At 43.8% G+C, this 14,439-nt stretch overlaps 1 protein-coding gene across 5 annotated transcripts in view; it reads right to left on the minus strand.

The window, feature by feature from the left end:
- Window positions 1–8,715, minus strand: part of foxp4 (forkhead box P4) — a 68,095-nt gene extending 59,380 nt beyond the window's left edge. For all 5 annotated transcript variants that reach the window (XM_029694197.1, XM_029694200.1, XM_029694199.1 and 2 more), the window contains exons 1-2: window positions 8,579–8,715; window positions 3,189–3,281 (exon numbers count right to left, since the gene is read on the minus strand). In XM_029694197.1, the coding sequence (XP_029550057.1) occupies window positions 3,189–3,281; window positions 8,579–8,689 (204 nt within the window). In that variant the 5' untranslated portion in view covers window positions 8,690–8,715. The remainder of the gene's footprint in view (window positions 1–3,188; window positions 3,282–8,578) is intronic.
- Window positions 8,716–14,439: the final 5,724 nt, after the last annotated feature.

Here is a 14,439-nt window from a genome sequence, read left to right on the forward strand (position 1 = left end):
CTCCTCTACTCTCTGAAAATTGGATGGTGAATGTGTGTGTTTGTATGTGTGAGAGTGTGTGTGTTTGTGATAAAATCTCTATATTATTGTTGTCTTAGACACCTCTGACAACTGATAACCAATGTTCCCTCCCAAAAAATTAGGCACTGAGCAAATTTCGGGTCTTCTGAGCAGAAACTTGAACGATGTGGAAAATTCTATGCAACTTTCAGCGCGAGTTTACTGTGAATACTGAGGCTGTACCCGCTAGAGGTCGACCTACTAATCAGAATGGCCGATTAATTAGGGACGATTTCACGTTTTCATAACAATCAGTAATCGGCATTTTTGGACAGCGATCATGGCCGATTACATTGCACTCCATGAGGAGACTGCGTGGCAGGCTGACTACCTGTTATGCGAGTGCAGCAAGGAGCCAAGGTAAGGTGCTAGCTAGCAATAAACGTATCTTATAAAAAACAATCTTAACATAATCACTAGTTAACTACACATGGTTGATGATATTACTAGTTTATCTAGCTTGTCCTGTGTTGCATATAATCGATACGGTGCCTGTTAATTTATCATTGAATCATAGCCTACTTCGCCAAATGGGTGATTTAACAAGCGCATTCGCGAAAAAAGCACTGTCGTTGCACCAATGTGTACCTAACCATAAACATCAATGCCTTTCTTAAAATCAATACACAAGTATATATTTTTAAACCTGCATATTTAGTTAATATTGCCTGCTAACATGGATTTCTTTTAACTAGGGAAATTGTGTCACTTCTCTTGCGTTCTGTGCAACAGAGTCAGGGTATATGCAGCAGTTTTGGCCTCCTGGCTCGTTGCGAACTGTGAAGACTATTTCTTCCTAACAAAGACAGCCAACTTTGCCAAACAGGGGATGATTTAAGAAAGGGCATTTGCGAAAAAAGCACAATCGTTGCACGAATGTACCTAACCATAAACATCAATGCCTTTCTTAAAATCAATACACAGAAGTATATTTTTTTAAACCTGCATATTTAGTTAAAAGAAATCCAGGTTAGCAGGCAATATTAAACTAGGGAAATTGTGTCACTTCTCTTGCGTTCATTGCACGCAGAGTCAGGGTATATGCAACAGTTTGGGCCGCCTGGCTCGTTGCGAACTAATTTGCCAGAATTTTACATAATTATGACATAACATTGAAGGTTGTGCAATGTAACAGGTATATTTAGACTTATGGATGCCACCCATTAGATAAAATACGGAATGGTTCCGTATTTCACTGAAAGAATAAACGTTTTGTTTTCGAAATGATAGTTTCCAGATTTGACCATATTAAGGCTCATATTTCTGTGTGTTATTATGTTATAATTAAGTCTATGATTTGATAGAGCAGTCTGAGCGGTGGCAGGCAGCAGCAGGCTCGTAAGCATTCATTCAAACAGCACTTTCGTGCGTTTGCCAGCAGCTCTTCGCTGTGCTTCAAGCATTGAGCTGTTTATGACTTCAAGCCTATCAACTCCCGAGATTAGGCTGGTGTAACTGATGTGAAATGGCTAGCTAGTTAGCCGGGTGCACGCTAATAGCGTTTCAATCGGTGACGTCACTCGCTCTGAGACCTTGAAGTAGTTGTTCCCCTTTTGTGGAGCGATGGGTAACGATGCTTCGAGGGTGGCTGTTGTCGATGTGTTCCTGGTTCGAGCCCAGGTAGGGGCGAGGAGAGGGACGGATGCTATACTGTTACACTGGCAATACTAAAGTACCTATTAGAACATCCAATAGTCAAAGGTATATGAAATACAAATGGTATAGAGAGAAATAGTCCTATAATTCCTATAATAACTACAACCTAAAACTTCTTACCTGGGAATATTGAAGACTCATGTTAAAAGGAACCACCAGCTTTCATATGTTCTCATGTTCTGAGCAAGGCACTTAAATGTTAGCTTTCTTACATGGCACATATTGCACTTTTACTTTCTTCTCCAACACTTTGTTTTTGCATTATTTAAACCAAATTGAACATGTTTCATTAGTTATTTGAGGCTAAATTGATATTATTGATGTATTATATTAAGTTAAAATAAAAGTGTTCATTCAGTATTGTTGTAATTGTCATTATTACAAATAAATAAATAAAATCGGCAGATTAATCGGCACTGGCCTTTTTGGCCCCTCCAATAATCGGTATTGGTATCGGCGTTGAAAAATCATAATCGGTCGACCTCTAGTACCCGCTTTAAGTTACAGTTTCAGACAGTGGTCAAGAAGACTACTGTGGCTATTTGATCATAATGTAGGCCTACCAGAGTGGCCTTCCATCAAAAACAATGGAGAAAATGCATCCCATAACATTTTAATAGGGAAATAGTTATTCTATCATTCAGCCTACAGTAGCAGCCAATGTGTGGTGTTCAATGTAGGTCTACATTCTATGAGACTTTTGAAAAAAACATGCAGGGCTTGACATGAACCTGTTTATCCACTTGTCCTTCAGACAAGGAGGTGACTGAAAATGTTGTGTTTGATGCAAAATAAAATGCATTACTATACCCATACCATTATTACAGAGAATCAGAAATGAACCAAGCCCACCCTCCCAACATAACCTCTATGACAGTAATCTGGTGTGATTGATGTGGATGCTCTTTGTTGTTACGTGTTGTGATGCTACTTGATCCCCCATGATCCCTGTTAGTGTGATTAAACCTTGCGGAGGTGTGTGTTGGCACCGTTCTCACCGCTTGCGGGGGTTAATTGACAATTGAAAGTGTCAGACCCCTCTTATAGTGAAGCTACAACAGGATTTTACTTCAGGCTTCACACGCACACACACGCACACGCGCACACACGCACACATTTACACGGCATGTAAATAAATACTTATCCTGCATTAAGACAGAGCTCTCTGTGAATAGGGTTTGGCATGGTGTGTTAGCAGAGAGAAATGTAAAGCCCTATTCCATCACCATAATCCCTGTTTGGAAACGCAGAGTACACAACACAGAAATACAATAGGAGGACAGAAGGAGGAAAGGAGAGAATGATAGGATAAGAGGACAGGAGAGTAGAAGAGGTGAACACTCTGCCTCAGTGCAAACGCTCACCTCCTTGGGCCCTACTCCACAATCCCCTAACTCGCGTGTTGGCCACTTCAACTGTGTACGAGTGTGCTTGTGAGTGCACTTGATAACACCATTCAGTAGGGGTCTCACCTCTTTGGCTGCCTGCTTCCCAGCCTGCTGCTGCTGCTGAGTCAGAAGCTGAAGATGCAGCTGCTCTTGTTGCTTCTTATAGTACTCCTGTAGCTGGAGAGGGAGGGAGGGAGGGAAATTGATCAAAAGCCTCCTGTGACAGCAAACCCCAGGCCTAGCTGCAATAACACAAAGTACAATAGAGAGCAGTAAGACTGAGGCGGTGTGTGTGTGTTTATGTGATGTATAATCAGTTTCCACAACAACTAAAGCAGGTAGACAACATGTTATTGCAATGTGAATAGGTGTATAATGTGTGCAGGGAGGGAACCTGCTGGAGGAGCATTATGATGAGGGAAAAGAGGTAGATAAACCAGTTAGCATGATCAAATACACACGTCTTTCTAGATAAATGTTGATTCTCACGTGGTAAAAGGATGAAAGAGATGTGCAAACATGACCCAACAGGAGTGTTCTGTCCCTCTAGGGAAGATGTGCTGCTGAAGCCATGGAGAGATGCACATAGCTGTTTTTGTTTGACTTTCTTCCTTTAGAAATAGTTATTTAATGTTCACTTGAAACACCTGGACAGAGGAGGGCGTGGGTCTGTGTACAGGCCCAGTGGAGGTGGAGGTTTGAGGCGCCCGGTAAATCTTGGTGCCCTACAGTAGCTGGCATGGAAAAGGCGTCGCCATAGCGCCAGAGACAGATGTGATACACTGTTATTTATGGGCTGCTTACTTATCGGGTTGGGGGAGGAGGGACGTGATCTGATGTGGCCATTTTGAAGGCGAATCAAGGTGTATCAGCCTGATCGCTAGAAATAAACGTTGATTTCAATCGTTTGAAAAGGTACTGAGAACGATATATCCTCAGCGCTAAAATGAAACAAAAAGCATCGCCCAATACTGGGCGCGAACTCGTGACGCTCGGAGCGCGTTGCTCACAACACTGCGCCACAGCCGTTCACAATGCTCTAGCAAAACGTAAGAATACTGATGATACTTGATTGTCATAGCGCATAGTTTTTAATTATTTGGTTTTAAGGCTTCCCCAAACCATAGCCCTAACCTTAACCACTCAGAGTTAATGCCTAAACTGTTAACCTGCGAGTTGCTTCTGTTGAATCCTGTAACCACGCAGAAAGTAAACTATGAAATCTTGTTGATCTTTATAGTCTGAAGTGAACAACTAGCCTAGTAATGGTAAAAAGTATGGTTTCAACCAGGCTGTATTTCAGACCAGAGAAGATGAGGGAAGGAGACGATAACAGGGAGCCACATTGGACTTCTACTGGCTGGTACTGTTACTACTGACGAGACACAGCCTGTTTCTGTTTGTTTGACTAACTAATCAATCATTTACCAAGGACACTCCATGAAGACAAGCATCTCCCAGTGCTCTGACAGCATGTCTCTACAACAGGGGAATGTGTGTTCCTCTTTCTATTCCTCTGATTCTGTCCATTGCTCTTTATTCTTTGTCCCTCCCATTTTCCCCTCTGTCCCTCCTCCCTGTCTTTTCATAGTCCATAGGCTGAGTTAATCTCTCCTCTCCAAGTCACTGGCTGCCTCCCTTTCACAGACACACACATGCACGCATGCACACACAAGCTAGGCTGGTGCTGGAGAGTTGTAAGAATAATTAAGTGATAATTAAGGTATTTTTTTATGATGTGATTCAGTGGCTCTGTAGCATTAAGAGAGCCACTCACCTTGCCAGCCTATTACCGTGACCTTGCCTTGACTAACACACCAAGAAAGAACCAGATCAGCTGTGGTGTAATTAAAGGTTAAAGGAAAAGTAAAGGTTAAAACACACACACACACACACACAATGCAAAGTCTCCATGGGGATATGAAATGTAATGTTCCGATGACTGATGTGGTCTGTGATTGCTGTGTGTATGTGTGTGTGTGTGTGTGTGTGTGTGTGTGTGTGTGTGTGTGTGTGTGTGTGTGTGTGTGTGTGTTGATTTGTGGCTGATTTGCTGATATAGACTAGGTGGCAGTCATGCTGTGGTTAATTAAGTGGGAGAGTTGTGTTAAACTCAAGTGGTTTTAAAAGCAGAGGTAAAATGGCCTTACACAAGTGTGTGTATGTGTGAGCGTGTGTGTGTGTGTGTAAGTGTTTCACCCCCACCGCCTCTCTCCTCGTTAGAGTAAAAAGACTATGCAAGCTCTTCTTAACCATCTCATTCCCAGAGAGACAGCATATTTCCATTACCATCCATTTTGTCAGATCTTCCCACTGCAATTTATAATGGCCTAAAGCAACAATTCCTTATTAAATCTACTATCTGTTCAAGCCCTGGACATATGTGTGTGTGTTCAATGTATCTGTTGTCGCCCTGCCTCTGTCAGAATTACTGTTCTGTCTACACACTTTTAATAGCTGCCTATTCAACACGTACAGGAGAGAAAGTGTGTGTACAGTCCATTCTGAAAGTATTCAGACCCCTTGACTTTTTCCACATGCTGTTACGTTACAGCCTTATTTTAGAATGAATAAAATATAATTAAATCCTCTTCAATCTACACACAACACCCCATAATGACAAAGCAAAAATAGGTTTTTAGACATTTTTGCAAATGTATTAAAAACCTGTATTCAGACCCTTTACTCAGTACCTTGCTGAGAAAAATGGGACAAACTCCCCAAATGCAGGTGTGCCAAGCTTGCAGCGTCATACCCAAGAAGACTCAAGGCTGCCTTGAGTATGACGCTACAAGCTTGGCACACCTGCATTTGGGGAGTTTCTCCCATTTTTCTCAAGAAAGTATTTCCCCAGTCTGAGGTTATGAGCTCTGTGGAGCAGGTTTTCATCAAGAATCTCTTGATCCTGACTAGTCTCCCAGTCCCTGCCACTGAAAAACATCACCACAGCATGATGCTGCCACCACCATGCTTCACCATAAGAATGGTGCTAGGTTTCCTCTAGACGTGACGCTTGGCATTCAGGCCAAATACTTCAATTTTGGTTTCATCAGACCAGAGAATCTTGTTTCTCATGGTCTGAGAGTCCTTTAGGTGCCTTTTGGCAAACTCCAAGCGGGCTGTCATGTGCCTTTTACTGTGGAAGGGCTTCCGTCTGGCAACTCTACCATAAAGGCCTGATTGGTGGTGTGCTGCAGAGATGGTTGTCCTTCTGGAAGGTTCTCCCATTTCCACAGAGGAACTCTGGAGCTCTGTCAGAGTGACCATCGGGTTCTTGGTCATCTCCCTGACCTAGGCACTTCTCCCCCTATTGCTAAGTTTGGCCGGGTGGCTAGTTCTAGGAAGAGTCTTGGTGGTTCCAAACTTCTTCCATTTAAGAATGATGAGGCCACTGTGTTCTTGGGGACCTTCAGTGCCGCAAATTGTTTTTGGTACCCTTCCTCAGATCTGTGCATCAACACAATCCTGTCTTGGAGCTCTATGGACAATTCCTTCGACCTCATGGCTTGGTTTTTGCTCTGACAAGCACTGTCAACTGTGGGACCTTATATAGACAGGTGTGTGCCTTTCCAAATCATGTCCAATCAATTGAATTTACCACAGGTGGACTCCAATCAAGTTGTAGAAACATCTCAAGGATAATCAATGAAAACAGGATGCACCTGAACTCAATTTCGAGTCTCATAGCAAACGGTCTGAATACTTATGTGAATAAGGTATTTCCGGGGTTTTTTTTAAACCTGTTTTTGCTTTGTCATTATGGGTATTGTGTGTAGATTGATGAGGGGAAAAAATAATGTAATCCATTTTAGAATGAGGATGTAATGTAACAAAATGTAGAAAAAGTCAAGGGGTGTGAATATTTTTGTACATATTCTTCTATAATATTAATAATATTATTATAATAAAGTATTTGTCACGCCCTGATCTGTTTCACCTGTCTTTGTGATTGTCTCCACCCACCTCCAGGTGTCACCTGTTTCCCCATTAGTCCCTGGTGTATTTATCCCTGTGTTTCCTGTCTCTCTGTGCCAGTTTGTTTTGCCAAGTCAACCAGCGTTTTTCCTAGCTCCTATTTTCCCCAGTCTCTGTTTTTTCCTAGCCCTCCTGGTTATTGATCCTTGCATGTCCTGACGGCGAATCTGCCTGCCTGACCTCCCTGCCTGTCCTGACCTTGAGACTGTCTAACGCCCTGTACTGTTTGGACTCTGACCTGCTTTATGAACTCTCACCTGTACCCGACCTGCCTTTTGCCTACCCCTTTTGTTATAATAAATATCGGAGCTCAACCATCTGCCTCCTGTGTCTGCATTTGGGTCTCACCTTGTGCCCTTATAGTATTCAAACTTATTGTATCCCAACAATGGGACTGACATAGGCTTTAAGGGAACTCATACACTTCTGTAAGCGTCATTGAAGCTACAAAAATGTAAATGGTCGACCTTAATATGTGATAACTATGCAACAGAACATATGAACAGTAATTACATTTACACTCATGGGCGTCCCACTGGGTCATATCTCAATAACCCAGCACCAATAACCCAGCAGTTCTTAAAGAAAACAATCCAACTAAGTGACCCAACACCTGCAACCCAACAGTTGGGTCAACCAAACAACCCAACAGTTGGGTCAACCAAACAACCCAGCAGTTGGGTCAACCAAACAACCCAGCAGTTGGGTCAACCAAACAACCCAGCAGTTGGGTCAACCAAACAACCCAACAGTTGGGTCAACCAAACAACCCAACAGTTGGGTCAACCAAACAACCCAGCATGTTTTAGAGTGTGTGTGTGTGTGTGTGTGTGTATTTGCGTGTGGTGTGTGTGTATTTTTGTGAGTGTGTATGTGGACTAATTTCCGAAGGTGTGTGAGGTGAGAAGGTCGGGGGGGCGTGTTTGGTGCCAGCGACGACAGCGTTGTGTTAAATATTTGACAGTTGTGTTGTATGTGTGGGTGTGTGATTGTGTGTTATGTGTGTGATGTGTGTTAAATATTTGACAGACTTGTGATGTTGCCTGCCAGGTAAGAATGTTTACCGTGCCGAACCAAACGGAACAAACACACTCCCGCCTCCAACACACACCCAGATCATAGCACCTCATCACACACCCCTAACCAACCATCAACCAGGACATGTTAACTGGTGCCCAAAGACGGCTAACATAAGCTCTCGCTGGCTGCGAAGTGTGTGTGTGGCTGAGTGTGTGGCTGGGTGTTACATTGCTAAAATAAGCATTTGTAAGAGTTTGGCTATGCTCACTGATGGGGAGGTGCTCGAGGACTAAACAGGCTTTATAGAATTGGCAAGTGTGAGACTCTGTGTGTGTGTGTGTGTGGGTGTGTCTGTGCCAGAGGATACAATCACAACCAGTGTCAGCACCTCAACATAGACACATCTAGACATGCTGGGCTGGGACTGAGCCCAGGAAGGAGTGTGTGTGTGTGTGTGTGAGAGTGTGTGTGTGTGTTACCTGCTGAAGCATAAGGGCCTGTTGTTGTTGCAGCAGGGCCTGTAGCTGAGGGGGGGACAGGATCTGCTGCATCTGTTGAGGACTGATCATCTGGGGGGTCAACATAGCCATGGACACCGGCACCTGGAGGGAGAGGACCACAGAGAGTCGCATATATAGCACCCACACTCACATGTATGTGCACACAGGCACACACGCACAAACACACACTGTGACACACACTGCTGGCATCGTGATAAAGTTGGCAGTGTGTGTGTGTGAAATCAAAGAGAGATACAACCTAGCGATGTAATCTCCCTACGGAATATAAAGTCTTATCTGCTCCAATAAACAGATGATTATGAGTCTCTATCCACACAATCAGGTCTTTGAGAGCAGAAAGGCACAACAAACAATCAGATCAGATGTTATCTGGGAAAAGGCTGGAGGCAGGCTGGGACACAGACACATTTGGCAGCAACGGGTAATGTGCTGCGCTAGCAGATTCTAAACACACATACACAGATTTGGCAGCGTGCAGTGATGCATTGAGATAGCAGATACGGCGCAATGCTAATCTGATTACAAACATACTGTGACTGAATGGAGACAAACTAACCGCTCAGACAATAACACACACACCACTGACAGAGTAACAGAAAGCATTGGTGCTATCCTCTGGCCAGGAGCTAACGCAAACAGCATCCACCTGTCGATTGAACACGCATGCAAGCACGTACTGGATGGTACGCACACACATCCACCTGATGATTAAGCGCTTTCCTCCTCAGTCAGTGAATCTGCCTAGAACACTACAGATTTCACAGCCATCAAGTAAACTCCACAGTCAGCCCACAGAGAGAGAGAACAGGGGAGAGAAGAGAGGGAAAGACAGAGTCCGAGAGAGAGAGAGAGAGAGAGAGAGAGAGATTGAAGGAGAAAGCGACTGAGACAGACAGAAATAGACAGACTAAAAGAGAGAGCAAGAGAAATCCATGCTGTTGTTGAGTCCTACCCTCTTAGAATTAGTGGTGACACTGAGGAACCCTGGAGTTCCTCAAGTAACCATTGCTAGTCAATGGTTCATATTTACACCTTTGGTTAGTTGCGGGGTTCTTGGAGGAACCTTTAATTGTTCTATGTAGCAACGGGTTCCTGGAGGAAGCCTGGAGTGGAGGTGTGGTTTTCTAGCAACGTGGCTTTCATTTTTTCCCCCCACCTGTTAGAGTAAATGTCCTTCCTGTGCATCTGTTCTGTTGTATTGTCATCCCATATTAAGGTTGAACACTGATAGGTTTAAAGCTTTAATGAGTCTAACAGAGGTATATGAGTTCCTGAAGAGCCTATGCAAATCCCAAAGTTGGACTAGTTACCACTTTATTACTGTGTGTAATCAGCCATGTTAATATCATTAATATAGTAGAAAATGTAATATGCATAAATGTTCAAGGAAAATGTTTATTTTGCCAACTTAACATGATGAACAGGAATGACATAAGCCACACCTCCAATGATAGGCTGCTACCCCCCAATATATTATTAAAAAGGTTTAAATTGAGCCCTTCCCATCACAAAAAGGTTCCGGTTTCAACCTTTGCACAGAAGTTCCTTGAATACACCTTTTCAGAGGGGTTCTTCAAGGAACCTTTCTCATCTGGAAAGGTTCTGCCGGTGTGGCAACCCAAAGGTTCTTCCAGGCACCTTTACTTCTAAGAGTACAGCTGATACCCAGCAGGTGAGCTATGATCCTCTTCACAAGAGATGAAGTGAAAGAGAGGGATGATAACCTCTTCCTTTACAGCCTACAGCTCAATAGAAATAATACGCTGTGCTCAATACAAATAAGGCCTGTTAGGAAGAGATGGCTGCTTTAACAGAGATATACGACCCTGGGTTAGAACCTCCCGTATATGGACCATAATCTCAAATCCCCACGTGGAAAAACACAGCTTTTCTCTCTCTTCCTCTCTCCCCTCGCTACGTCTGTTTCTCTCTCTCTCTGCCTCTCTCCCCCTCGCTATGTCTGTTTCTCTCTCTCTCTGCCTCTCTCCCCCTCGCTCTGTCTGTTTCTCTCTCTCTATGCCTCTCTCCTCCTCGCTCTGTCTGTTTCTCTCTCTCTCTGCCTCTCTCCCCCTCGCTCTGTCTGTTTCTCTCTCTCTCTGCCTCTCTCCTCCTCGCTCTGTCTGTTTCTCTCTCTCTGCCTCTCTCCCCCTCGCTCTGTCTGTTTCTCTCTCTCTGCCTCTCTCCTCCTCGCTCTGTCTGTTTCTCTCTCTCTATGCCTCTCTCTGTCTGTTTCTCTCTCTCTCTGCCTCTCTCCCCCTCGCTCTGTCTGTTTCTCTCTCTCTCTGCCTCTCTCCTCCTCGCTCTGTCTGTTTTCTCTCTCTCTGCCTCTCTCCTCCTAGCTCTGTCTGTTTCTCTCTCTCTATGCCTCTCTCTGTCTGTTTCTCTCTCTCTCTGCCTCTCTCCCCCTCGCTCTGTCTGTTTCTCTCTCTCTCTGCCTCTCTCCCCCTCGCTCTGTCTGTTTCTCTCTCTCTCTGCCTGTCTCCTCCTCGCTCTGCCTGTTTCTCTCTCTCTCTGCCTCTCTCCTCCTAGCTCTGTCTGTTTCTCTCTCTCTATGCCTCTCTCTGTCTGTTTCTCTCTCTCTATGCCTCTCTCCTCCTCGCTCTGTCTGTTTCTCTCTCTCTCTGCCTCTCTCCCACTCGCTCTGTCTGTTTCTCTCTCTCTGCCTCTCTCCCACTCGCTCTGTCTGTTTCTCTCTCTCTGCCTCTCTCCCCCTCGCTCTGTCTGTTTCTCTCTCTCTCTCTGCCTCTCTCTGTCTGTTTCTCTCTCTCTGCCTCTCTCTGTCTGTTTCTCTCTCTCTGCCTGTCTCCTCCTCGCTCTGTCTGTTTCTCTCTCTCTATGCCTCTCTCCCCCTCGCTCTGTCTGTTTCTCTCTCTATATGCCTCTCCCCCTCGCTCTGTCTGTTTCTCAATTCAATTCAATTTTTTTTTCAATTCAATTCGCTTTATTGGCATGACGTAACAATGTACATATTGCCAAAGCTTACTTTGGATATTTACAATATAAAACTAAATAAAAATGAGAATCAAAAATTGTCAACGGGACAACAATAACCAACGGTCAATATAACCATACATTCAACAATAACAATAATCATACAGTTGAGGACATGTGCAGGTTTATTGGTCTGTCAGACACTGTCCCTTATGGCAGGCAGCAATGTAGTGCGCTGCCAACCCACAGCTCTCTGCGTCCTCCCCCAACAGGACGGGTAGCCTATCCTCATCAGAGAGGTCTTTAAAACCTTGAATAAGGGTTTCAAATTTGGGGAAATGACACTCTCTAATTGTTTTATATTTTTGACATTTTGTCAGGAAATGCAGCTCTGTCTCAGGTTCTGCTGTTGTGCAGTGGTTGCACAGCCTTTCCTCTACAGGGAGCCAGGTTTTCCTGTGTCTACCCTTCTCAATGGCAAGGCTGTGCTCACTGAGCCTGTACTTTGTCAAGGTTTTTCTAAGGTTTTGATCAGTAACCATGGTCAAATATTTAGCCATAGTGTACTGTCGATTTAGGGCCAGATAGCACTGCATTTTGCTTTGTGTTTGTGCTTGTGTTTCCCAATAAGCAATGTAGTTTTGTTTTGACTGTGTTGTAATTTGGTTTATTCTGATTGATTGGATGTTCTGGCCCTGAGGCTTCAGTGTGTTAGTAGAACAGGTTTGTGAACTCAGCCCCAGGACCAGCTGGATGAGGGGATTCTTTTCTTTGCTCAGCTCTTGGCATTGCAGGGCTTGGTAATGATATGAGAGGGGGTCACTGTATTTTAGATGTTTCCAAAACTTAATTGCTCTTTTTTGAGTTTTTATTATTAGTGGATATTGGCCTAATTCTGCCCTGCATGCATTGTTTGTAGTTTTCCTCTGGACACGTAGGAGAATCTTACAGAACTCTGCATGTAGGGTTTCAATGGGGTGTTTGTCCCATTTGATGAAATCTTGTTTTGCAAGTGGACCCCACACCTCACTGCCATAAAGTGCAATTGGTTCAATGACATATTCAATTAGTTTTAGCCAAATTTTAATAGGTATTTCAATTTGAATTTGCTTTTTAATGGCGTAGAATGCCCTGCGTGCTTTCTCTCTCAGTTCATTCACTGCCTCATTAAGGTGTCCAGTTGAGCTTATTTTTAAACCTAAGTAATTGTAGTGTGTACAGTACTCTATATATTTTGTACCAATTGAGAACTTTGGTCTAATTCCCTGAGATCTGGATCTTCTCTGGAAAATCATTATTTTAGTCTTTTTGGGGTTTACTGCCAGGGCCCAGGTCTGGCAGTACTGCTCTAGCAGGTCCAGGCTCTGCTGTAGGCCAGGTGCTGTGGGTGACAGCAGGCATAGGTCATCTGCGAAGAGTAGGCATTTAACTTCTGAATTGTGGAGACTAACACCAGGGGCTGAGGATTTTTCTAGAATAGTGGCCAATTCGTTAATGTAAATATTGAAGAGTGCAGGGCTCAGATTGCAACCCTGACGAAGGCCCCGCCCCTGGTTAAAGAATTCTGTCCTTTTCTTACCAATTTTAATGCTGCACGTATTGCCAGTATACATTGATTTAATTATGTCATATGTTTTACCCCCTACACCACTTTCAATAACTTTGTAGAACAGTCCTGTATGCCAAATAGAATCAAATGCTTTTTGGAAGTCGATAAAGCAAGTGTATATTTTGGTATTATTTTGGTGGACATGTTTATCTATCAGGGTGTGTAAGGTGTAAATATGATCAGTTGTGCGATGTTTTGGTATAAATCCAATTTGGCTTTTACTCAAGACATTGTGCTTATTAAGGAAGTTTAGAACTCTTACATTGATGATACTACAGAAAACCTTCCCCAGGTTACTGTTCACACAAATGCCTCTGTAATTGTTAGGGTCAAATTTGTCTCCATTCTTAAAGATTGGGGTTATGAGTCCTTGATTCCAGATGTCAGGGAAATAACCTACACTCAGGATCAAATTAAACAATTTTAATATAGCCAATTGAAATTTTGCACTAGTGAGTTTGAGCATCTCATTTAGGATGCCATCAGGTCCGCAGGCTTTTTTAAATTTGAGAGCCTGAAGTTTCTTATAGAGCTCCTGGTCAGTAATTGGGGAGTCCAATGGGTTTTGATTGTCCTTTATAGCTTTTTCTAATCCATTCAACTTCTCATGGATTTGGCGTTGTTCTGCGTTTGTGTCAATTTGAACGGTGTTGTAGAGTGTTTTGAAATGGGTTGTCCATATGTCACCATTTTGTATTGCTAATTCCTCTTGTTTAGATTTTTTTAGTTTTTTCCAATTTTGCCAAAAGTTGTTTGTGTTTATGGACTCCTCAATTAGTGTCAGCTGCTTGCTGTTGTACTGTGCTTTTTTGGTTCTGAGTGTACGTTTATAGAGTTTTAAAGTCTCTCTCTCTCTGCCTCTCTCCCCCTCGCTCTGTCTGTTTCTCTCTCTCTCTGCCTCTCTCCCCCTCGCTCTGTCTCTTTCTCTCTCTCTCTGCCTCTCTCCCCCTCACTCTGTCTGTTTCTCTCTCTCTCTGCCTGTCTCCTCCTCGCTCTGTCTGTTTCTCTCTCTCTCTGCCTCTCTCCCCCTCGCTCTGTCTGTTTCTCTCTCTCTCTGCCTCTCTCCCCCTCGCTCTGTCTGTTTCTCTCTCTCTCTGCCTCTCTCCCCCTCGCTCTGTCTGTTTCTCTCTCTCTCTGCCTCTCTCCCCTCTCTCTGTCTGTTTCTCTCTCTCTCTGCCTGTCTCCTCCTCGCTCTGTCTGTTTCTCTCTCTCTCTGCCTCTCTCCCCCTCGCTCTGTCTGTTTCTCTCTCTCTCTGCCTCTCTCCCCCTCACTCTGTCT

Source organism: Salmo trutta, chromosome 16 (assembly GCF_901001165.1).
Source record: "Salmo trutta chromosome 16, fSalTru1.1, whole genome shotgun sequence".
Taxonomy (NCBI): Eukaryota; Metazoa; Chordata; class Actinopteri; order Salmoniformes; family Salmonidae; genus Salmo; species Salmo trutta.